We start from the raw sequence: 27,210 nt of genomic DNA, 5'->3' as shown, positions 1-27,210 counted from the left end.
TACCTATGAAGTTAGTGCTATCCTATCCATATTATAATAAGGTGCATGTTGGAAGTACGCGCTTATGAAGTGAAACACTTTCTAAGGGTACGAGAAAAAAATTAGTGTCGTGACCAATAACTTGGAATAACAGTTCGGGTCCATTACAGCTGACGACATGTTTAAATCGAGGCTTATTACTCGTAGAATTTTTCGATAGGTATAGTAGTATAGTATATTGTTAGCATTACCCGGGATGCAGGATGGGTGGAGGTCATATAATATCTAGTATCCCACTTACATTTATAAGAATGTTTGTTTATTTTTTGAAAATAAATATAACAATCTGAATTGTTTAATAGCGATATGTGTGGTGTACATCCTTAAGACTATTTATACATTTTTTTTCTAGAAAATAATAAAAATAATAATTTTGTTTCTATATAGTAACAATAATAACAAACGAGTCGTTCGGGGGTTTCATTCTGACCAGTCGGTCACGTGACTAACCTTGGTCATACCTTCATTAGGTAAAGAAGTTTCACTTCAAAAAGTAACATTTTTAATATTCTCATCACAATATTAATAAGAAATTAGTAATTCCATTAAAGTATAAAATACACAGAAAAATAATATTCAAACTTAAATAATGCTTAAAAGTGTCATGGAGAAATATAGATATAAGTATTTAGTAGATACGATTATTCACATATTATATAAATTGAAAATGACTTATTATAATGTGTTATTTTAGGTCAGTTAGCCAATCATAATTGGCCATGTCCACATGATTGCGGCCGTAGCTACAAGCATAAACATTCATTAGCTAACCATTTAAAATATGAGTGCGGAGTACAGCCACAATTTTTTCGCAAGAATTGCACCCGTTCATTCAAACTTAAACATCATCTGAAGAAACATACAATGAGTTGCAATAATATTCCACCCGAGTTTAGTTGTCCGATTTGTAATAAACTCTTCAGGCAAAAATGGGATCTGAAAACGCATATGGGATGCGTTCACAAAGTTATCAATAAAATAAAACATAGGTAGTGATGAAGTTTCAACATAGAATATAATATACACGAATGACGAATGCACGATACCTTCGTGTAGATACAAGAAAATTATATAATTCTACTATTATTACCATGCGAACTCATGTTTTAAATATTATATCGGTATATAATTTAAAATGTACCTAAAATACAATAAATATATTATATTGAAATTTAACATTATACGATTTACCTACAATGTGTATGTATTATATTGTGTACGGCTTTCAAAATTTGCTTCCAGTATTATATTTATATAATATATTTATTATAGTTATCATAAAAAATCTATTCCAAATACGTTATAAATATATGATCTTATGAACCACTTTTAAGTAACTTAGAAATATTTATTGATGAACATATGTTTTTAATATTTTTTTAATAGGTATACCGTATACTTACATAAGTAGTTATATATAAATATTTAGTTGTACTTAAATGCTGAAATACCTTCATACAATTTTTTTTCTAGAGTTACTATTTTAAATTTTGTTGATTTTTATCCAAAAAAATTTAAAAAAAGAATTCTTGTATGATTGTATATGAAGGGAAATAATTACTGTTTTTAAATAAATTACATTAGCTCTGAATTTGATAGTTTTAAACTACCTATAGAAACTAATAAAAATAAAAAACACATTAAATATGAAAAAAAAGCTGCTTTAGATTAAGCTATAGCGCATAGTCTATATGCTCCCATATAAAAACAAACAAATATATATCAAAATATCTAAGAAAAAACTATCCTATACTAAAATATTCCAGTTAAAATATCCAGTAGAAAAGTAAAAAGAAAACTAAGTTCTGTCTAAAACCCTGGTTTCCTACAACCACGCATTCGAGATAACCTTTCCTTAGAAAACCAGGGCTACAAGTATCTACCATAACATAGCAAATTTGCACTCAAGGCTCAACAGATTACGTTTAGCTCCGTTAGTTTAAAAATTAGAGTGAGTCATCGACCTACTATGAAACTGAAGGTAAGAACATTATCTGTGTTCGTATGTTAATTTTTTACGGTTTTCCAATTTTGTAGCAAGTAGTTATACGTGCATAATATAGCGTGACTTAAAAATGCTCATTACTCATTTAAAAACTGAATAATGGTAAAAAAACCAACATGTGAACACAGATAATGTTCTTACCATAAAGTTTCATAATATGTCTATTCCCTCTAATTTTATAATTAACGGAGCTACACGTGATCTACTAAATGTAAATTTACTATATTAAATACCTACGTACTTGTAAGACGAAGACTATACATGCGGCGTAGTCCTCTTAATTTTACTTCTTATGACCATTATACCTATTATAAAAATAGCTAACATACTTAGTATAATATTATAAACCTACTTTTAATATATATATATATATATAATATTATAGTTCTATACTTCTATACTTATACATTATATATATTAATATATATATTAGGTGACTCATCGTACATCATCAATATAGGTACTGCTTATTGTTTTTATGTGTAATGCATTTATCCTAAAACTTACAAAACTCATCTAACATTCATTATTCATAAATTTTAAAATAAAACAGTATAAGGCAATTATCCGGATACTTATATGTATCTTATACATTATACAATATACATATTATATAAACCTATTTTTTAAACATATGATAAAATGTTTTAATTTAGGTCACTTTTTCAATCATAAATGGCCATGTCCACAAAATTGCGGTCGTAGCTACAAAAACAAACACTCATTAGCAAGCCATTTGAAATATGAGTGCGGAGTTCAACCACAATTTATTTGCAAGAACTGCACCCGTACATTCAAACTCAAACATCATCTAAAGAGCCATACAATGAGTTGCGATAATGTACCACCAGAGTTTAGTTGTCCATTTTGTAATAAGCTCTTCAGGCAAAAAGTACATCTAAAAACGCATATTGGATGCGTGCACAAAGTCATCAACATTTAACATTTTAACGTCAAATCTATTTAGAACATAGGTACGTCCGTAAATTGTCATACATGATACCTACTTGATGTTAGTAGAAGTTGATATCATATACTTGAAAAAGTTTGTTATAAATATTAATTGTATACATATATTATAATTTATAATGTAATAAATATTGTAATTTTGTATACTTGCTTAAGTGTATATGTTTTATGTACTTATATAGTTATATGAATACCTACTCGTTTATTAGCGTATTAAATACTGAGTATACCTACTATTTATAGATAGCTGGTAGGTACCTATTGAATAGGTAGTTTATTATAATATGTTTAGGTATCTGTACTCTGTAAAAGTACAAATGTATTTACTATTTAATATATCATGTTAGAAATATGATTACTCAATAGTCACAATATTTTATGTACTCGTAGTTTTGTTCCAAATGGTATGGTCGAATTGTATTAATCTTATTTGAACTACTCTAGGGTAAAAAATAGACAATGATCATTGATCAAACTACTTTCCGGTTAAAAGTATAGGTAATATTTGAAGAAAAACAAAACAATAAATTATTTTTTGAACACGTCTCTTTAAGGCAGTGCAGTTATACCTGTCCTACATAATATATTATTTCATAACACACTTTCTTATAATATTTCTACAAAACACAATTTTAATAAATACTAAATACTTGTAGTACCTATAATATTAATTATATATATTGTATAACACTATAACATTAAAAAGTACAAAACAACAATAATTAGTATGCCAATCATTGCACTTTTAGCGGCCACGGAAAGGTTAGGTGTATAGGTTAGGTATATTAAATGAATAACATTGTTTTTTGAACATATGATTTTAACCCGATTGTAGCTAGATCATTATAGGTACCTATTTTTTATCCGGGCGAAGTTCAACCATTAACCTTTTTTTTTAACCGAGTGCAGATCGAACATTAGATACCTCTTTTTAACCTAAGTGTAATTCGACTATCCTGGTACCAAATAATTAATGTATTAATTAGGTATGATTTATTATTACATCTAAACTATCATAATATATTAGAGACTAGAGTAATAAGTTTAAAGTTGTTAATACCGTTTTAAAGGCTTTAATTGTTATTATACTTAGGTAGAAGGTGCACTTACTACCTATACATATTTAGTTAATTTTTTATAAAAAATTTATTCCATATTGAATATATGATTCGCGGATTAGGTACTCGTGAGTAAGGAAGATGCCCAATGGCAAAACCTAGTTCAAATGATTATGAGAAGGATTTAGATAATAAGTTTCTACATCAGCTCCTTTTCAAACGTTTACTTTCAGGGTAGACCTGGTTATTTGTCCGGAGGATAGGCTATTGATACTAGGATTTGAGTAGTTTGAACCCTTTGTAAGTTTTGTAAATAAGAATAACAATTGTGGAAGTTGGAATGTAAAGGTCCTTATTGAGCGAATAATTTATTGTAACATTTCATGGAACTGAAGTTATTTCCTTACATCAATTGGAATACCCTGTGTCCTGTATGCCGTATGGTTTTAGTATTTGTGGACTTAGTAGAGACACACAATTTTATTCAGTGTGATAGTGTTCTAGATTAGTCGTAAAAGCGCTGCATATATCATAAATACGTTTTATTTTTGAACAAATTAGGGGTCTAAGTAGATGAAGTCGTTAATTTAATATTTGGAACTTATTCTTAATTGAGGACCCCAGGTATGGTGTTTATCAAGAATAAGTCCTAGGTATATATTTGGTTGGAAATCCGAGATAGGGATCTAGGAGTTATGAAAGTAGGTTATTAAATATTCCATAGGACATAGAGTAAAGATGATATTAATTAATTTTTTAATTTTTGAACAAAATGATCAACATTTTAAGGTTAGGTCAGTATTTATCCATAATGATAATTACTGTTTAATCAGAAATTAGAAAATGTACCTATATAGGCTATAAATGGGTTGTCTTGAGGTTGTTCGCTACTCGCCAGTGAACGCATTGACTAGCAATGAGCCATAGTACCTAGCTGTTTCAGGGGATGCCTATGAACCCATAGGCGGCACTTGGGGGGGGGGGGGGTCATGAGGGGGCAGTTGCCCCCCCCCAAAATTTTTACGAAAGTAATGTGCATGAACAACAAGTTCAAAGAAAATGATTTATTACTTTTAAATTTTATGTCTGATGTATTATTTAATGAAACCCCTTAACTGAATCAATATATGAAGTTTGTAAGACTTATAAATTAGAATTTGAAGATTTGTCAAGTGAGATTAAAATACTCAATAAGCTATTTATGAACCAAGGCTGTGATTCAATTATAAAAAGAACAAATTATGTAAAATCTAAAGATATACAGACGGGATTCCCAATTTACACAAAAGTTTTAAAATTTTTTTTAACTATACCTACTAATACTGCTTCTTGTGAGCGTAGTTTCTCTGCTCTACGTCGACTAAAAACATATTTAAGAGTCACCATGACTCAACAACGTTTAAGTAATTTGGCAGTATTATACATACATAATGAATATAAAATTGACTTTGAAAAAATTATTGATAGGTTTGATGTAGAAGCTTCAATAAACGGTCGACGTTTAGCACTCAGGTAAATAGTTTTGTTTGAACATTGTTTTGTAATCTACTGTTATGTTATTCTTTACAAAATATATGGATATAATTATAATGTAAATGTGAATTATTATTCAAAATATTATATTTATTATGCATACCCCAAAATACAATAGGTAGTTATTAGTTTGAAATATCTCCTAATATTTTAGGTAATATTTTGAAATTATTACACTTTATTTTAGAAAATTAAGTCAAAAAATTTATTTACTGAAGACTGAAGTCGAAATTGATAAAAATGCACCCAAAAAAAAAAAAAATTAAATCAAGGTTGAAATTTTTTTTTTGAAAGAATTGGGTTATGAAAGTCAATTAATTGTTTGCCCCCCCCCTGGAATCATCCCCAAGTGCCGCCTATGTATGAACCTATTTATATTTTATATTATTTATTATGTTTATAGTTAAGTCTTAAGTAGGTATTCTTATTGCTGTTAAAAATGTATTAGGAAAGTAATAAAAATACGTCCTGCGTGATATAACTCACAATATTTATGCAGGTATGTCCGTATGACACGGACATTAGATATTAGCACAGAATAGAGAGCCTATATATATATATGTATATATTTAATATTATATAGACTCTCTAGGCTCTAGCACAGAATATTCTGTGTTATTAGTCTATGCCGCACACAGCTATATTATCTATAGCCGTGGTGCCGTATGATTAGATCATATACACGGACGTATATAATATGTCCGTGATCATATAATACCATAATATGATCTAAGGCCGATGTATGAAGATTCTCTTATCTTCATGGTCGTATGATTACTATTCTATGATAATATTATCAGTTATAATATTATCAATTGTTTTTATTTTGCCCGCGTGTTGTCAGTGCCGATAGTCGAATAGACGATAGTCAGTTAAAAATTACAATATTAATGTAGATTTTCGGTCAGTTCTGATTGAGTGTTATACCTATTTAGGGTAATTCATTTTTAGTTGATAATCGTTTCTTTTATATTTAATTCAGCGCTGTGTTTAGCTTATGCATTTTTTTATTATTCAGTTTAATGAGTTACAATTCTTACATTTATTTTATCATGTTACATCAAATGCATTGTTTTTCAACTATCTATTTTTGTTTTTAGTTTACCTATCCACTTAACTGTTTAACTTCTTGTGCATTAATTTATATTAAACATTTACCTTTAAAGTTACAGGGCATTGAATCTACAGTTAATTTGAAATTATAAACTTTGTTTACTTGATAAACATGTTGATAGATTAACCAACACAAACATACAATTCTATTACCTATTTATTTTTTCAAACAGTTTTTTCATTATCATAAAAATCAATTAACAGAATTTGCTTTAAAACATAGAATGTTTGTTAATAGTTTTCTAACATACTTATTAGGTATTTCTTTTTTTAATGTTGTCCGTAACAAGAGTGATAACAGTGAAACAGACAGGATATGCCTAGATTTTTTTGGATTTAAAATGGAGTATATATATTTATTGGATTACACTATTGCTGGTAAATATTTAGATATTAAAATACAAACAAAATAATTTATTTTAATATTTTATTTGCTACAAATTTTTTATAATCTAATTTATATATTTATGTATATATACCTAACAACTCTATTGTTTTATAACTAATAAAATGTATTATTTTCAGTGGGAAACTGCTATGGCATGATTGGATTTTATAATAACTGTCAAGTTTCATCCCACATCGAGCAATAGTAAAGGTATGTTTAATTTTAAGTTTTTAGTACCTAATGCTATTAAAGTCAATATTTTAAATAAAAGACAAATATAATCAATCAAAAAATATTTTGTAGGTACCTAGATTACATACATTATAACAAAGATACAAGTAAAAAGAAAATTACTTCTGAAAAGAAAAGTCACTTATCAATTTAATTTTATATAAATAAACTCTGTATATCATAACGGCTACAGTTTATTTGCGCTCCCAGAGTGGTACATTTGCACCACGAGGGATGTGAATAAATGCGCCCGAAAAATAAGGTACTACCTGCCAATTTATAGCTTATATGCGCCCGCCTATTTTACATACAATGTTGCCGTTGTGATTCACAATATAGATTAGTTTTACCTTGGTAAATATTTAAATTAAGTAGATTAGTAGATTATAGTATGATCTACTAATTGTGCAGTTATTGTCATATTGACTAATTGTTTTAAACCCATAACCCAAAATGTTGAAAAAATTAGTCAATATGACAATAACTTATTAACATTAAATCCAGGATTTCTAAGTTGAACAACACTTAATTAATTCACACTAAGTTTTATTTACTGTAGTCATAATTCATCTCACATGAAATAATATAAATATTTCAAATTAAAAAAAAAAAAATGTCGGAAAATACCTATAACATATAGTTAAGTACATGCAATTATTATAAAAATTAATACTATTGATTTTTTTCACACATATATAATAAAAAAAAAGTATATAAAAAATACTTCATAATAAGTTAATCCCTCTTAATTTACCTATAAGCAATTTTTTTTAAATATTGTACTCTGTTTTTATTTTTTGTTTCATATTCAGTCAAAGTTGTACATGCAAATTCTATAGGTACATTGCTTTTCATTTCATCTAGGTTTCACTGTTCCTTTATTTTTTAAATGAGTTTCCTCTTGAATTAATTTTAAATTTTCAATAACATTTGTAATTTGAGGATGAGGTGAATAAAGTTCTAAATTAAAATGTTTGTAGAAAGACTCAGCATAATTTGTAGTTCGTGGTGCTTCAGAAGGAGGTTCAGCCCATATCGATGGTGGAAATTTACACCCAATAATAATATAATTATATAATATATAGTTTGATAATATTGATAAGAGTATAACGTGTAAATTAAAAATAGTTAAAACGGGAAAATAATATGTATAATAGTTTTAACTTTACAAGGTACTAAGTATTAGTATTAAGGTGAGTAGTATTACTTATATTCCAAAATACAGTTTGGCAACATTGCATGAGTTTAACACATTTTTATTAAAAATATTTTGGGCGCAAGTGGGTTGTAAAAAAGGTGTGATGGGCGCAAATGGTTTGCACCAATTATAACTAGAGCACAGTGCTAGTCATTGCAGCAATTGCATATTTTTTCTTTTTCGCATTTTTAGATTTTTGTCAGCAATCTGTATGAATTATAAAAGCTTGAAGATACTGGCAATTTTTGTTTTTGCATATTTTTTCATATTTAAGGGTTTTGCATATTAAACCGAAAATCTAAAAAAAAATGTATAAAATATTATGTTGTCAAGTAGAAATATTAAAAACAATTTTGTTGGCATTAACTAATAATTAAAGTAAAGATAAGATGAATAATTGATTATGATAAATGTTTGTGTCCATCAATAATTTATTTTGCTGTATCAGTCAGTTATTGACATACCACTCAGTTATGTTGTTTGTCATTTAGTCCGTAAATTGTGAATATGCCAAAAATTAGTAGTTTGATTTGCAACAAAATTTGAGAATGGATTTCCTCAAATAAAAACACTACGGTTACACTACAAACGGAAAAATAGTATTTTGAAACCCTTGTAGAAAATCTATTGTTTGTGATTTTAAAAATACATTAAGTTGTTCAGAAAAATGTACAACATTATTTTTTTCATTAAATATTTGAGTTATTAATTATTTATTTTTTAGATTCTGAGCGGAGTGAGGAATGTATTGGTTTTACAATGATGTTTATTTCTTTTTTATTCTTTAAACACTTTTTCTCCCCCTAAACTTGCACTCAAAAGTACAACTTTAGCATATTTTCTGAAAGGTAATGTTCTTGAGCTGGTACTTTAAAGAGGTCATTTTTCAATTTTTGAAAGAATACTTGAAATAATAGCGGTTAAAGGAGAACAAATGTACAACTTCACGATTATGTAGGTAAAATAAAATAATTACGGCTTTGTTTATCACCATAGAAACGAATAAAATTAAATAAAAAAGATCCCCTCGTTCGCTCAGAATCGTTTTTTATCAAATGCAATCATATTGCATTCAAATCGAATACCTACAATAAAATTATACTATCCTGTCCAAAGACCGAAGGGACGATGGACAAACATCCACCGCCGACATGCGCCGACCTATTTTTTTTTTATTATTATTATTATTTTATTTATACATTTTAGATAAATAAAAAAAAAATTCTTGCATATTTTGATACTTTATAGTGCATAAAAATCTGAGATCTAATCATAACTATTATCTGTTTACATTTTATTAGTATGTTAAAATTAAATATAATATGTATGTACAGTATTTGTCTATTAATAAATATATTTTTAAAGGTATTTAAAAAAAAAAAATCAGTCCCCTCTTGGCTTCTTATCTATTTACCAAGTTCAGTTGAATGTTTAATAATTACAAATTGTGTAGAAAAAATTGAAATCTTTAACTGACATAGGTATATCTTTGAAATGTAAAAAATAAAATGTAATAATAGTAATAATACTACATGTAAAGAATTTATTATTAGAAAACTCATTCTAATAATTATCAAATTAGTTTTACTATTAGGTATGGTGTCCACTATTTGATGTCTCTGTCATTTTTATTGGCAATAACATTAATAACTAATAAATAAATAAAATGTTTAAAAATTAAGTTATACTATTGAGAATATTAATCTCAATATTTATATTTTTGTGTTTTTTTTTTTACAATACAAAAAAAGTATTTAGTATTCTATAATATTTAATAAATCAAATTTATTTAAAATATAACCTTTATGATAAAGCCCTATTTTAGATGGACAATTATTTGAAAAACATGCTCAAAAATTCATCAAATATCTCTCAGTTGTCTATAACTATATTTAATAATATTTAATAATATTCTATATCATTCTATATTTTATTATCATTAAGATTTAAATACTTTTTTGGACATAAAAGGTGATGTATGTTTTCCTTGCTTACAAACCTTTTTAATTCCATTATTTTAATGCAAATCAAAATAAGTTGTGATGACATTAATAATTATTAATTGGTAATACTATAATTATAACTTAACACTAGTGTGAGAACTATTACAGTTGTATACTATGTAATATTATTTAATGATTTTGAGTATTTATTTTTTAATTAATAAAGTTATAACTATTTATTTGAACATACTTAGTGTCTAGTATTCAAAATATTATAAAATTTTAATTTATGCAATAAATAATTACATACCTATATCAAATGTATTGATAAAATATAAAATATAGATAATTATTATCTATACTAACTATTAAGGTTTTTATATATTATACAATATTAGCTGTATTATCTGGATTAAAATTAATCTATCTTATTATTTTCTATTTTGCTTCAAACAAAATATACAATGCAAATAGGTACTGCAATTACAATGAATAAATATATGATTTTCTATTTCTTAGCAATTCTGGTCCTATTTTTTTATGTAATTACAAAAAAAAAAAAATTGGAACAGATTCAATGAATGCTTAAAAGGCAACTTTAATAAAATATTATTAAGGTTGGTATTCATCATTATGTGTGAACATCAAAAATATGTTCAGAATTAAGAATACAAGTCATAATTGCAAATCATTAAAAACATCTAATAACTATTGTATTCCCATAATATGTCATATTTTATTAATTAAATATAATCTATATTCAATAGAAACCGTAAATATATACAAAAAATACTTTTGTGAGTTAAAATTAAATTCAAGTGAAAACTATGCTATAGAAATTTATAGGGATTAAAAAAAAGGTAAAAACACTGAATTTTAAGAATTTTATAAGTACCTATAATTTTTATTAAAAACGGTCAAGATGATTAGAAGTTACTTGATTACAATAGACCAGGAAAGATAGTTGGAGTAATTATTGCTTCCTTCATCCGATTTAAAAAAAAAGTTGTATACATGCATGAGCCCTTGGTTTTAACTATTTTATTTATGCCTATAGACTACCTCCACCCTCCTTTTATGTCGGGCTGGATTTGCCCCTGCTACAGATGGAGAGAAGAATTATATATATTACAAGCAAAGTATATAATTTGTATACTTGTATAATTTGTAATATCCAGACATTGTATAAAATGTCCTTCATATATTTGACAATATGTAGATAATAATGTATTTAATCGTAAAGTATAGTCAAAATATAATAAATAATATTTATATTATAAGAAAATATAATAATAATCGGTGTTGTGATTTTATACCATTTGCAAATTTCTTATGAGATGCTTAAAAAATAGCAAAGTAAGCTAAAAATGTGTTTCATGATAAAAAGAATTCAAATTAAAAATTTTATTTTGATAGTTTTTGCATATTTTGTGATTTTTAAATTTTTAATACTTTTTTTAGACTTTTTGCATTTTTACCTGTTTTTGAGTCAAAATCTGTCTTATTTTGTGAAATTATATTTTAGCAAAACATGTTTTTAGATTTTTGTTAATTTAATTATCAAGTAAATTATAAATGTATAGAATAAGTAAATAGACCGATTACGCTGATGCAACACCATACAATTACAGCGATAATATATAGATATAATATACTATTACGATAATTTCGCATTAGATATCTGCTGGATTTATAGGGTTTTTTCTACTGTAAGATTTCCTTTTTTTTTGCATATTTTATTTGTATTAATGCATATTAAGCAATATTTAAGGTCATATTATAGTGCATATATCAGCAATTATAAATGCTATAAAATCTCTACCTTGATAAAAATATTTTTTAGTATTTCCGAACATATCATTAATCAAGCAAATACTAAATTTAATAAAATTAATAAAAATTAAAAATCTATTGTAAAAAAATAATTATCTAATACCAGCCAATGGCCACTGCGAATATATATTTTATTTTTATGTTACTTATTATCCGTATCATTTTGATGTGCATAGTCGCTCCTCTGCTTTGCACTTGCACTTTTGTATTTTAAATTTTTGTTCACATGTACTTTGGTCGTAACACTGACCACCACTTCTCCTAAATTGGTCTCGTTCTGTCCCTCAGAGTGAAATTTTGGTCTGTGGCACATCAGCGACTTGAAGAAATCTTTCTTTGCAAATTATAAATTGGTTATTACTGACAAGTTGAAAGGTAGCTTTTCTTAATTCAATAATGCTTTATTGTAAGAAATTTGATAAGAACAAATGAACAAACATAATATTAACTAATCCAAATCTACAAATTATAATCAATGCTTAATCTGGTTCTGGTATTTTGACTATATGCACTTTACGGTTAAATGTTATATTATCTGTACTGCTGAGTATACGAAGGCCATTGTATAAGATACTCGGGCATTGTAGAAAATACTCAAATTTTATACTTTGCCTGTAACATATATATACAAAGATCATTATATGATTAATTTATTAATTATTATTTATTTATTTATTTATTATAAAATATACAAGCCCAGCCCTTTGTACAATTAAGTAGATTAATTATCTATAAAGTAGGATAAACAATAAAATTAGTAACATGATAATTTATAACATAGTAAATAAAAAAATATATATAAATACATGTTTGTATAATTGTATGTGTACAATTAAAAGTTTAAAAGATTAAAGTAAGGTCTGTGTTGGCGTGTGACATAAAATGTTTTATGGGTTTACTGTTCATGTAGTTGGTGGAACTGAAGGGTAAATGGAACATAGCAGTAGAGCGAAAGTACCATTGGGGAACTTTAAATGTAACTAGGAAAAGTAAGGTTGGTAAATAACAAACATTAGTCAGTAGGTCATTTAAAAACTTGTTATCATTATAATGTTGGCGCTATTATATTAATATGTTATTATATATTTACACTTGCCTAATTAAATACTTGCTATTTTATTTATACTTAGACAGGTAATATTTGATTACATAGCTTAAGTATGAAGGTATAACAACATGTGTACTAGGTAAGTAGTAAAGATTATGATTTATATGTACTAAATTTAAATGGTTTAGAATAGTGGAGAGCATTTGCACAGAATTCAAAGTATACAGGTAAATGATTTAATTATTAGTCACTATTTTGATCTTTTTGGACTCCAGAAAACAACATTCAGTTTAACTCATTTAATGAAAATAAAATTAGTATCATCTAAATAGCAATAAATTGAATAAGATTTTTTTTATTTTCTCGGTGAATATTTGTGATTTTAAGAAAAATGTCTCATCACAGTATTGTGTAACATTGTATCTGGATTAAATTATCTTCATAATTTATTAATTATTCTTAGTCACTTAAAAGACAGAAAAAATAATTATAAAACTATAATTATAAAATGTTCAATACATAATTTTTCTTGTTTTATAAGCACCTAGATTAGGTATGTTACTTTCATCAATATAATTGATGTTATTTAAAATTAATATCTAAGCTGATAAAGTCAATATCACTTTTTCTGCCAATATATGTTTCCATTGGATTGCATATCCCGTGAAAGGTATAGAAATGTAAACTCTGAAAAACTTATAGCTCCTTCAAATGTTTAATTTATTTATAACTATTATTTGTCTTTAACTAATTAAAGTGATAACTCATCAATAATTAGTGTGTATGACTAGTTCAAAGTTACCTCTATTAAAATTATTCTGCACTCATCTTGAAAAACATTCCTACTCATCTATGTTTGTTGCTGACATAAAACTGATTTGCTTGTATAAGTTGCAATTTTGTTTAATATTGAATATTTAATTATAACATGTATGTTATAAAAAATAAACAAAATAATAATGTAAAAAAGTTCGTTTTTGGATTATTTATTACAATTAGCATACTAGCAAAATATTGTTGGCAAGCTAAAGTTTGAAAACACCTGTTATAAAGCTTTATAAAAAATATTGACTCCATTAACTAATATTTACAAGACAATAAGAAACTATAATACAAAGTTTAACTGACTGTTAATTATTCAAAATTAATTATTAAAAAAAACATAAATATATTCATTAACATCATTGAAATATATATTAGTTTTACTATCAGTTCTTTGATATACTTATTATCTATAACTAACCAATAGTATTAATGAGTTACTGAGGTTTCTTACTAATACATTGGTTCCATTAATTTTTCTATTTTTAAAGAAATATCATGACTAATTGATTTATAAATCTTCCATTTTGGCAATGCCCAGTGTTTTTATATCACATATTCACATACCTATCATAAAATGTTTGTATTTATTATTTAAAAATTATTTATATAAATATCAATCGGATCAATTATTAATAAAATATGATATTTATGAAAATTTTACTAAAAATGTATTTTGTTCTACATTTCCTATAAGAGAATTCAGCTTTCTTAATTTCATGTTAAAAACATGAATAGAATGAGGTATAAAAATTAATTTAATCTCCTAAAATATATGGAAAATTATTTAAATGCCAATGTACATGACTTTTTTGTAAAATGAAAACTATAATAAATAATGAACTAAGGTTTAGCTTAGCTTTAAACATTTATTTATGTGACAGATACATATTTTTTATCTAGTTAACAAGTATAATTTTATCGTGTTTAAAAATACTGTACTATAAATTAAACATTTTGTATAAAGAAGAAATAAATAACTTTGATATTAAAATTACATCTTTACTAAAATATTTAAAATTTATCTTGATTCTTTATTAAACCTGTTTTCATTTAACACTGTTGCTTTTAGCTTTCTATTGTGCTTTTTATTTAATGTAGTTAATACCATTTATGTTAGTATACTATGATTATTTTTTTCACACATTATTTTTTTATTAAAATATTATTCATATTTGTATATATATATATATATTAATTAATTGTTATTTTACTAATTATGTATTTAACAAAGAGTATATTATTTTGCTTAGAATATATTTTGATCAAGTAATTATTAGTTAACAAGTTTTTTTTTATAATTAGTGGAAAAGAACTTTTAGTAAATAAATACTTTTTTTAGGTTGTGGCTTATTAATGAATTATCTCTAAGAAATTTTATTTATTCAAAAGATGATTTAGAACAATACATAATTTTGCTGTATAATACAATAATAACAAAATAAATATTTTAATTTTCTGTTGTTATTAACTTAGTATTTATTCAATAGGATCAATGATTGACTCCTTATTCAAAGTGGATGGCCAGTTTCCATGTCCAAAATGTGAAAAATCATATGTCCATTTAAGAAATTTGCATAGACATTTGAAAAATGAATGTGGCATCGAACCATCTTATCAATGTCCTTGGTGTCCAAAAAAATGTAGATATAACTTTACATTGAAATCTCATATTTTTGGTAAACATTCATCAACATCAGCTATGTCTATAATATGATTGTTAAACATACTGATCATATAGAAACATTTATATATTATTTTAATAATAAAACAATTTTAGATTGGTACTAATGAATAATAATCAATACTTGAGTGTTTTTTAATAAAATATTTATATTAAGTCATTATTAGTTTTAATCTTGGTGTAATACATATTTATTTTATTTTATTTTTATCCTTCTAATGTACTGAAATGTGTAATTATCATGATTTGGGATTTATCTTGTGACTGATTTATTTTAACCTTTTATAATTATAATAGCTACACTTATTGTCTAATTTAACACTTTTGTATAATTAATCAATTTTAAATAAAAATACTTAATAGATATGTTTATTATTTGAAAAAATGGTTCTGTTTATACTTATATATATATATATATATATATTAATATGTTATCGATACTAATGCAATAATTTCAACTTGTGCCCTTAGAACCTATCCCAAAATGTTGATGATTTTAAATTTTAATGTAAATGTCAAGTTGTGTAATTAATAAATAATAAATATTAGTATCAAGAGTCAACGATACACCAGTTTTTAATAAATTCAACCAAATTGTTTGTTTGTTATTCAGAAACAAATAATCCTGGAAAATTGAAATTGTCACCGAATATTTACTATAGGTTAGGTTTTCTAGAATTGATATGTTATGTAATTTAGAGATATTTTAATTTTTTTTAATTAAATTGGTACTATTTTAGTTACTCATTTAAAATAATTCAAAATGTATTAAAAAGTTCTTCTTAAATCCTAAGTTTTTCCAATATCTTTTTTTTTCAATAGTGTGAAGTTCATATTTTTATGAAATTTAATATTTAAATAATAAATTATAACTTTATAATAACTTACTGAATATAGTATATTGTTAAGCACCATGAAAATTTCAAAATATTTGGACTAATTTTTAATTACTTAACCATTTTATGGTAAGTTGGTATTGACATTTAAGTAGAAAATAGATTTATATGTAATTAAAATACATAAATATGTCAGTATATTAATATGTAATATATTTTTTATTAAATAATTATTTAATTTGCTGTATATAGAAAAATAATATTTTATAATATAAATATTAGTCATGAATGATAAGAAATGATTCATATAATTCAAAATTATAAATCTAATATATAAATTTATAGTGACTACTTACTCAATTATTTTGTGTAAATATAATAATTAATGTAATTATTTTTTTAAATTAATGGTATTACTCACAGTTAAAAGTTGAAATTAATTGAAGTAGGATTTTAACTTAGTTGTATATTGGAAGTTTTTACTTTCTATAATCTCAAAATATTTGTTTAGATGGAAATTATTTTGATTTATTTTTAGGTATTAAGTGTATATTGTGAGTGTATATACTTATTTCTATATTTATATTTTGGAAAATGACTGACTTTTCAGTTTTATTATTTTTTTAAAATATTTATTATATTCATTTAGCTGTTTAAATTTTTATTTTTAAAACACATTTATATTTGGCACAAATTAACAATTATTGTAAGCGAGTCTCAAGTGGTATAAATTCCCTAGTTATTTTAGAGTACCTAGTTAAATGAGTTTTAATACTATAGTTGTCATGGAGAAAAACTGTTTTTCCTATTATAATACTTTTTTCTTTTAATATTTTCACTAACAAATATTTCTAAAATTGTATTTTACTCTGCAGCGATTAAAAATTTGTTTATACTACTGGCTACTTATTCAAAACTTACTATTTGATACTTAATTTTGCGTTAAAATATTGTACTTAATACTAATATATTTATAAATAAACTAATATTAATACTAACTTAAAGTATTTTTTTTTAAGTTACCTATTTTAGTAATTATATATAATTTTTATGTGTTAATTATAGAAGTAATAGAAAATGATTTGCATAATAGTCAGAATTAAAATAAAAGTTATATTATTATAATTTCTATGTTTTTTTATATTTCTTAAAAATTTATCGATCACTGATATTTGAAAAATATTTGTGTATTACTAATTTCTTTAATAAATATCATCAAAAACCATCACCTTAAAAAAAAAAATACCATTATAAAATTATCAATACTAAATTATTTATTAACAAATTGTATGCTACAATAATTTATATTTTAAATAATTATTAAAAATTCATGTTGTACATTATACATACTTTTAAATATCATTGTATATTTTATATTTACTTCTATTTTTAATTAATATGTTAATTAATACTCAAGTAGCTTTTATATATTTCTTTTAACTTATCTTATTATTATTAGGGAAAAAGTTGAAAATATGCACCTTAAATATATAGATTATCTTCAAAAAAATAGATAACAATACAATCAATAATGTGCAGTTTACATATTACCTTCTTGTCTTTATTAAGACAAAATATCATCGTAATTCAGTGACATTAATAAAATTAATTTTTTTCTTCTTTTTTTTTTGTGGAGGGAGGTAAGGGGTGTGTGTATACAAATCAACCAATATAAATTACAGACTATATTGTGGTAGAATATAATTAAGAATGTTTTTGTATTACATTTTAGAGAGGTATAAACTTCCAAAACATACTTATTCATTCTATTTGTTCCTATAATTATTAGTTAATATTGATATATTTCTAATGTTTAGAAACTCTTTAAACTAGGATAAACCTACGAAAAACTAGAAAGTAGATTGGTATTTTGATGATAGCTTATGGAACAAAACCACATAATATGTGTGTATGTGTGCATTTTATAATTTAAAATATGAGTTAACTTTTTTGTCACTGGTGTGTGTAAAATAAAATATATTTAACTAATTTAATTGTAGTTGTTTTTTTTTTTTTTACAGTTAATTATAATTATTACAGTAATTGTAGAAAAAGTGGTTCTGGTGATAATGTTTGTCCACAGTGTGGCCAAACTTATCGTCATAAAACTACTATATTAACTCATATCAAATATGAATGTAACAAAGAACCATAGTTAATTTGTACATTTTGTGGAAAATGCATTTACTATCCTTCAAACTTCATGAAACATTTAATACTAAAACATGGTTGCATGAACAGCCAAAATATTATGTTGGTTAGAATAAATAAAGAAATTAATCAATTTGAATAATTACAGAAGACAAATTATAGTCATATTGTTCATTTAATTATATACCTTATAATAAATACATTTATTTATATTTATTATTTCTTGTTTTTCTATTTAATATATATTATATTTTTATATTCCTACTATACTCTACTAGCATTAAGAAGAAACCTTCACTACAGCTAGTTTTTTATTTAACAGCAGTCAGACAATACTTACAAGTTGACTGCTGAGGTTTCTTCTATAATTTTATGATATTTTAAATGCTTATTAACTATTTATTTAAATTATTTTGATAATTATATTCTAAAAAATCTGTTTTTCTAGTTCAATATCTACTTATAATATACACATTTATAATTGGTAAAATATGTGAATTTCTAGTTATGTAATTATATAACTTCAGTATTATTATTTAAAATAATTAAATGTGTTAAATTATAGACATAAATTTAAATATAAAATAAATAAATACTTAGGAACGTTGCTTATTAGTTATTGTATTATAAATTTATTTATTTGTGTTTATTAAACATTAATGAGTACTCAGCAAATTAATTTAGTAATAATAGATTTTTCTTAAATCTTATTTTTCAAAATACTTATCTAATGCAGTTAATTACAATTTTAAAAATAATTATGAAGATCATAAATTTATATTCGTAAAATAGGTACTTATCAAAAAATGACCTTAAAGTAGGGATATCTTAACTAAAAAAATAAAGTGTATTACTTTTTACTATAATGTAGAATTTTATTTGTTAATCAAATTTAAAATAAAAATATAACGTTTAAAATTTAAATTGAGTACTTTATCCTGGATTTCTATTTTTTAAAATTGCTAAAATACATAAAAAACATGTTAAATGAAATAATTCAATATCTATTGAATCTTAAAGAAGTATATAATATGGTATAATTATGAAAATGGTGAAGCCGTTGTGTTAAAAATAAGAGTAATAAATAATTTATTTCTTGCTTATTAGACATTTAAAATATATTTAAATATCCCATTATAAATTTGAAATTAAAATTATCCTCTGCTTTTAAGATCTTTCTTTCTAAAGCTTCTTAATTATGATAGTCAAATAATAATACTTATGTAAAATGCATAATATGTCTAGTAGTGTGCTTATAATACATTGTATATAACATCGATAACACATTATATTTGTTTATAAATGTAGCCATAAATCTCGCCATAAATATAAATATGAAAGAGGATTAATTAGTTATCAAAGATATTATGGATACAATGTTTTAACATTTGGCATACAAACATGATTAATTGTATTTTTTTTCCAGTTCATAGAGTTTTATCCAAAATAAAAAAAAACATTTTAATGTAGTGCATGTGTTAGGTATGATTTTTTTTTTTTTTGCTACATCATCTTATTATTTTGAAGAATTTCTTATTACACCCTCCTTTGTTCTTAATAATAACGATAAATTTCCCTAGTTATGTTGATAAAATAAATAATAACAAATTCTAAAGTTGGTTTCACACTTGGTGAATGCCATGAATTATTTGTTAAGTTTATTCAACTTTTAGATAACTTATTGCTAACTTTTTTTCACTGGTGTCTTAAGTAAAAAACATAAACCTGACACTGTGTAATGTGAACTCAGCTATATTTAATATTATGTCTAATTTTATGAATAAATGAATGTTTATTTTATAGGTAAAAAATATAGTTGCTTGCGATGTGAAAATAAATACAAATACAAGAGAGAATTAATTCAGCATCAAAGTAATAAATGTGGTGTTCCACCTAAATTTTATTGTAGCGAATGTCAAAAGTCTTTCAAACAGTCTACTAATTATAAGCTTCACATGATGAAAATACATTGTAATTTTAATCAATACTAATATTAGATCACAATAATTTACCAATATTTTGTTAGCTTCATAAATATTAAATTATTTTAACGTTTATTGATGATTTTCAATATAATATATATTGTTAGTTTATGTATAAAAATAGTAAATGTAATAATATATCATAAAAATAATATAAACCCGTATAATACATTATTCAATTATAAGTATTAGTAAAATACTATAAAAATTAAATGTTTTGTTTTAAATTGGTTCTCAATATATTTATTGTATTTTTCTTTCTACAATTTATAAATTATATTGATTTATAAATATGACTTGCTGTACTTTGTTTCCATTTTAATTAAGCTATACTATGAATCTATAATAATTTATAAAGTGTATGTACAGCTGTATAGGCTAAATATAATTTTTTTTTTCATGCTACATTTTTACTATTTTACAGAATTCCTTATGGCCACCTCTCCTACCCACCAAATAATAATAATAATAATAATAATATAATTCTTAGTTGTGTTGGTTAAATAAATAACAAAAAAAAATTTGAATTTTAAATTTAAAAAGCCCTTTCTCATTTTACAATATCGTGTAAAAGCGTGAGTTGAATATATTGAACATTTTGTTAAATTTTTAATAATATTTATTTTTTGTTAGTTATGTATAGGACATAAGCCAACACTGTGTAGTATGATACCAGTTGAAGTATTTAATGTTTTCAATTTTATGTGAATGTATAAATGGTTATGTTTTAGGTGGGATATTTAGTTGTTTACGATGTGGCCATAAATACAAATACAAGAAAGGATTAATTCAGCATCAGACTTATGAATGTGGTGTTCCACCTAGATTTTATTGTAGCGATTGTCAAAAATCTTTCAAACAACCAATTAGTTATAAGCTTCATATGATGAAAATACATTTTGATTTTAATCAATAGGACAGATCACAATAACTTACCAATATTTTATTAGTTTTACTAATATTATTAACAATTTTCTTAGTTGTTTATAGTTCTAATATGGTTTTAGTTAATTTATTTAAAATAATAAATTTATAAGTATTAGTAAAATCTTTAAAATGTAAATCTGTTGATTTTAATAGAGTTATACAGTCTTATACTGTTGAAGTATCATTATTTTCTTTCAATAATCTATAATTAATTATATTGATTTGCATTTTTCTTAAAAACATGAAAGTGATGGGGGCAAACTTCTCATCTACTATTCCATTGGGTTTAAATTAGAATTTAATTTTTTTTACAGAATAATAGAAATAATACATAGATTTTTATTTATTAACCATAATTTATTGTTAAGCATTTAGACTTTTGTAGGTAAAGATCCGCATATGTCATAACAATATTAAAAAAATTACTTTTGTCTTAAAATATTTTTGGTCCTAAAAATATATTCTATGAATATAAATTATAGTCTGGATATAAAATGCATTCAATCAAAATTTTAAATCATAATTTTTTGCTTTAGTCACAATAATATACCCACTATTTTATTAACTTAAAAATATTAAATTAAATACTTATATAATAAAAAACTACTAAAAATACCTTGTCGATGATCACCAATAAATGTATGATTATTGTATTTTTTTAAATAATGGATTTACAATTTATATAATATAAGTAATATATTTATATATATATATATATTATTAATTATGTACTTAATTTTAGCAATAATAAAATATTTATTTTATTTGTTAACTTATCTCATAAAATATTATATTTTTAATAAGATTGTATGGTATATTAATATTGTATTACTAATTATACTACATTTTGCACAACTATATTTTGTCTTTTTTTTTTGAACACATTGAACATAATATTTCTGTAGAATTTTTAATTTTCCCAACTCCTTAATCTCAAAATGAAATAAAAATTCATTTGAAAATATATACCTAATTTACTCAATGAAAATTCACCTATTATTATTAATTATAATATCTAGATTTTACTTTTAATAATTCATAAATTATTTGTTGTTATTGTCTAATATAAAATGTACTTATCTATTAAAAGTGAATTAAAATCTATTGTGCAAAAGTCCATCACTCTAGGGTTTCATGTACAAATCATTCAAGGAAAAGATACTAGTAATATTTTTACTAAACTTAATTTATTACATAAATACACAGAACATTTAAAATTTTATAAACCATAACAAAGGTTAGGTGTTTTGGATTATTATTTTTTTTTATGGCGGGCATAATCTAAGATATATTTTGACAATGTAGGCCAAAATTATTTGGAAAGTAGTAAAGATGTTATACGATTTAAAAGAGAGAATAATCATTTTCTGTTTTATTCACAATAATTCAGAGATTTAATACATAGCTAGGATATATTTTTAACTTCTTACTACAATACTGTTTACAACTAAAAACTTAAATTGCATTTTATTAATTTATTATTTATTAAAAATGTATTATATATTTTAAAAAACTTTTGTGTGTTTTTACTGTATGCTAAATTTTATTTATTCATAGCTATGAAAATAATGTATAATGGAGAATTCGGATACCAATGTCATAATCAAAGTTGTGGCCGTATTTACAAAACTAAACCAGGCATTCACAATCACCTTAAGTATGAATGTGGTGTCTTGCCAAAATTTTATTGTAAATTCTGCAAACGATTCTTTAAACAACCAGTGTCATATAAGGCGCACATGTTAAATATTCACAAACAATTAATTAATTTGAAATAAAATTTGATTAGTTCAACAGTTGCATTATTATTTTAATTACAAAATTTATTTTTGTAATCAATTTCTTAATCCACTAAAATATTATTTTAATTATAAAATTGTGTATAATAAAAGAAGAAAAATAATTAAATTTTATAAAATATAATATGTCAAAGTTTTAATAATAATCCAAAGTAGTTATAATAAATAAAACTATGCAAGTGAACATTATTTTTATATAAATTAAATTTAAAATTATTTATTTATTTGTCTTGTTATGTTTTAATACTAAAATAAACATAAACTCATTAATTTATAATGAATACAATGAAGTTGATGATTTTTTTTTACACCACTGTATTATGTATTCCTTCTATTATTTAATTTTATTTAAACATTGCTTAAATTCTATTGCAAAAAAAAGTATTTAGTCCACCTTACACTTAAATTTAACATACTTGTAATCAGGTTAATTCTAACTAGGTTGTTGGTTTTGGCTATGACATAAGTGGGTAAAATGGAATTTAGTACTGCTGTGATCGGTAGTCAATATATCAAAATTGGGTATTTTCTTTTGAAATATTTAAAAAATATATTGATCTATATATATCAACATACAGGATTATACTGTAAGTGCCTCAATTTATAACTTTTCTGTAGAAGTATATTAAAGTTTAAATTACAATCCTTATTATAATATTTTAATTGATTTTATTGGAGTTTAGACAACTCATTATTTGTAAAGAACTTGAACACATAGTTTGCATCTATTTTATTGTACTTGGTTATCCAGGGTTTTTTTATATGCTCTTAATCTGTCTTGTATGTAAGACTAAAATAACATGTACATCATTCTTTTTGTTTACTGTATTCATTAATGTTGAAATATGGTTTTTAATTGTTAAGTATTATATTATATTGTATTCTGATGATATTTTATGTTTTTCTTCTTTAGAGTATAGTTGTGAAAAATTCCAAAGAAAATACAAAAAAGTTGGTAGTTTGAAAAGATATATATTTTATTACTGTGGTCAACAATTTCCTTGTCATATTTGTCAAGGGGTTTTTACTCGCAAAGCCAATCTACAACTTCATAAAGCAGTTGGAGTTTTAATGGAATAAATTCTTTATATTTTATTAAATATTTATTTAAACATTTGTTTAAATATTTTATATTCAAGTGTTTAATTAAAATATCACGTTTGTTAAAATTAGTTATCAAACATACTAAATAAATTATACTGTTTTATTACTTTTATTATTATAATTATGTAAAATAAGTATTATACAACTATATGTTATTTGTAATTTTTTTTTTTAATTCATAGTTAAAATTTTTATTATGTTGAAACCATATAAAATATGAATACAATTCATTGCTTATCTTATTACTTTTTCTTTATGGTTTTATTAAATTAAAAATAAATAATTTTTGGACTTTTTGTAAGACAGTTTTTATGTTACTGTCATTTTATGTCTTAAAGTGGATCAAGATCACATAAAAAAAAATACATGCTTATAGTTACCCCCTTTTTAATTTTTTTAATTTACAGCCTTATATTAATTTTATTATTGTGTATAAATACATACAAATAAATGATTTTAACTAATTTTGTATGTTCTTTTTAATAGGGGAACAATTCATCCATAAGATAAGTCTAAAGTCTCATTTAAAAAATGGCCGATACCATTGTCCTAATCAGTGTGGCAAGCATTATAAAGGAAGTAATGGATTAAGTCAACATTTAAACAATGAATGCGGAGTAATGCCTAAATTTATTTGTTCTATATGTATGAAATATTGTCAATATAAATATAGGCTTAAACTTCACATGGCAAGTGTACACAATGTACTACTTAACCGTTGATATGGATAAAAATACAAATTTTTGATTACTAAAGTGATTAGTATAAGTATTTTATTTGTATTTATTGTTCTTGCAATTTCATCCAAATTTTTTAAAAATAAATTCTTACCCATTAGATGTTTTAATGATTTTGCACAGTGCCATTTATTTTGAATTAGTTTATTTAATGAGAAAAAACAAAAATTATAATATATACCTTGTATATATATTTTTTTCATATCTGTCTAGCTTTAAATTTTATTGCATTCATGATTATAATTGCACTTTTATTAATAAATATTTATAAATTGTAGTACTATTTGTAATATTTATAATTTCTAGGTAATATAGTGAAACTTCCATATTATGAACTTCTATTTAACAAATTCCTCTATAAATCTATAATACAATTTTTTTTGTTCCCCGTGAGACATTGTTTTATGGAAGTTTCATTGTATTAAGTAAGTAGATACCTTGTGTTAGTGTTTTATATAATTATTTATCATTAAATATTTTTATTAACGTAACTTATCAATGATTTGTAACTATTATATTATAAACTTTTCATGTAATTGTTTTTTTTAATTTTGTAGTTGCATGTATTGCATAAAATATAGTTCTTCTAAATTTTATTAGTATCGAACATGATAATTAATGTTACAGGTAATAGTTCCCGTTTTCTATGTCCAAATTTATGTGGTCGAAGTTACAAATATAAACGGGGAGTGTACACTCATGTGAAATTTGAGTGTGGCGTGGAACCTAGTTTTTTATGTTCATTGTGTCCAAAGAAATTTGCTAGAAAGTTTCAGCTAGAAAGTCATTTGGTGTTGAAACACAAAGTTGTTAAAATAAGATGTAATTTTACACATTAAATGGAGTAGTTTTTACATTCACTTTGAATATAATTTGTTGTATATTTATGTAAAAAAACAAAATGTCTACCAACATTTTATCATTATATAGTTTGTTAATGTCAAATTAAATTCCTATACCTCTAAAATATACACATTCATATTGTTATAGTTTTTACTGTGCAGAAATAAGTACCTATTATTATTCTATGTAATTAATGTTTTGTACTAGATTTAAAATGTATTATTAAATGAAGTTAATTATATTAAATTATGTTGGATTTGAAATGTATTATGTTGAATTATACTTCATTAAATTATTTGTTATCAATTTTGTCATCAAGGTTATCTAATCAAAATTATAGTTATAAAGTAATTATAATTGTTTAAGTCATGGAAGTAGTGATCGTGGTTAAATTATATTTTATTTAGCCATGGTAGTAATAATGTGTGAATAATCTTGTAGAATTGTATGTTTGTCATATATTTTTTAAATTATATTTGTTTTGTCTAATAAATTATGATATGTTTATATTTGATGATTACCCATTGGTCATTATTCAGTTTGTGAAGATGTGCACATAGGAGGGTTTAGAACTATTAGAAGATTAATATCTATTAGATATTTATTTTAAACTTCCTTATCCCATATGAAGGTCTAACGATCAAACGGAGACAAATGTATACATATTTTTTTACTAAATATAGTATAATATTTTTAATAGAGGCTATTACTATTACTACTCTGCTTTACTTTTTATTAAAATCATATGTATATAAATTATATATCTACCTTAAATACATATTTCTTATTCTAATATTAAATAACAGATATAATATGTCTTGTTAAGCAGAACTAAACATTAAACAATTTACCTAAAATTTTTATATAAAAAATATAGAAAATTATTTGATATGATATCTTTGATTTAGTTACATAGAAATAAAAACTGTATTTTTACAGAGCTTGGTATGAAGCTATAAATATCTAT

At 23.7% G+C, this 27,210-nt stretch overlaps 2 protein-coding genes across 2 annotated transcripts; both read left to right on the top strand.

Annotated features, from left to right (window-relative positions):
• The first annotated feature begins 242 nt into the window (after positions 1 to 242).
• Positions 243 to 16,236, top strand: LOC126555876 (zinc finger protein 425-like). Its single transcript, XM_050210811.1, has 6 exons — positions 243 to 267; positions 734 to 1,031; positions 1,624 to 1,637; positions 2,701 to 3,018; positions 7,243 to 7,315; positions 7,409 to 16,236. Exons 1-4 carry the CDS (start codon positions 243 to 245, stop codon positions 2,985 to 2,987), a joined length of 624 nt encoding a protein of 207 aa, XP_050066768.1. The 3' UTR covers positions 2,988 to 3,018; positions 7,243 to 7,315; positions 7,409 to 16,236.
• LOC126555871 (gastrula zinc finger protein XlCGF7.1-like) lies at positions 5,456 to 26,239 on the top strand. Its single transcript, XM_050210804.1, has 5 exons — positions 5,456 to 5,474; positions 15,671 to 15,859; positions 23,318 to 23,449; positions 25,150 to 25,308; positions 26,028 to 26,239. Exons 1-5 carry the CDS (start codon positions 5,456 to 5,458, stop codon positions 26,237 to 26,239), a joined length of 711 nt encoding a protein of 236 aa, XP_050066761.1.
• The last annotated feature ends 971 nt before the right edge of the window (positions 26,240 to 27,210 follow it).

The sequence above is a fragment of the Aphis gossypii genome, chromosome 1 (assembly GCF_020184175.1).
Source record: "Aphis gossypii isolate Hap1 chromosome 1, ASM2018417v2, whole genome shotgun sequence".
Lineage (NCBI taxonomy): Eukaryota > Metazoa > Arthropoda > Insecta > Hemiptera > Aphididae > Aphis > Aphis gossypii.
The sequence above is the reverse complement of the archived record's forward strand: the minus strand, read 5'-3'. Positions and strand labels throughout refer to the sequence as shown.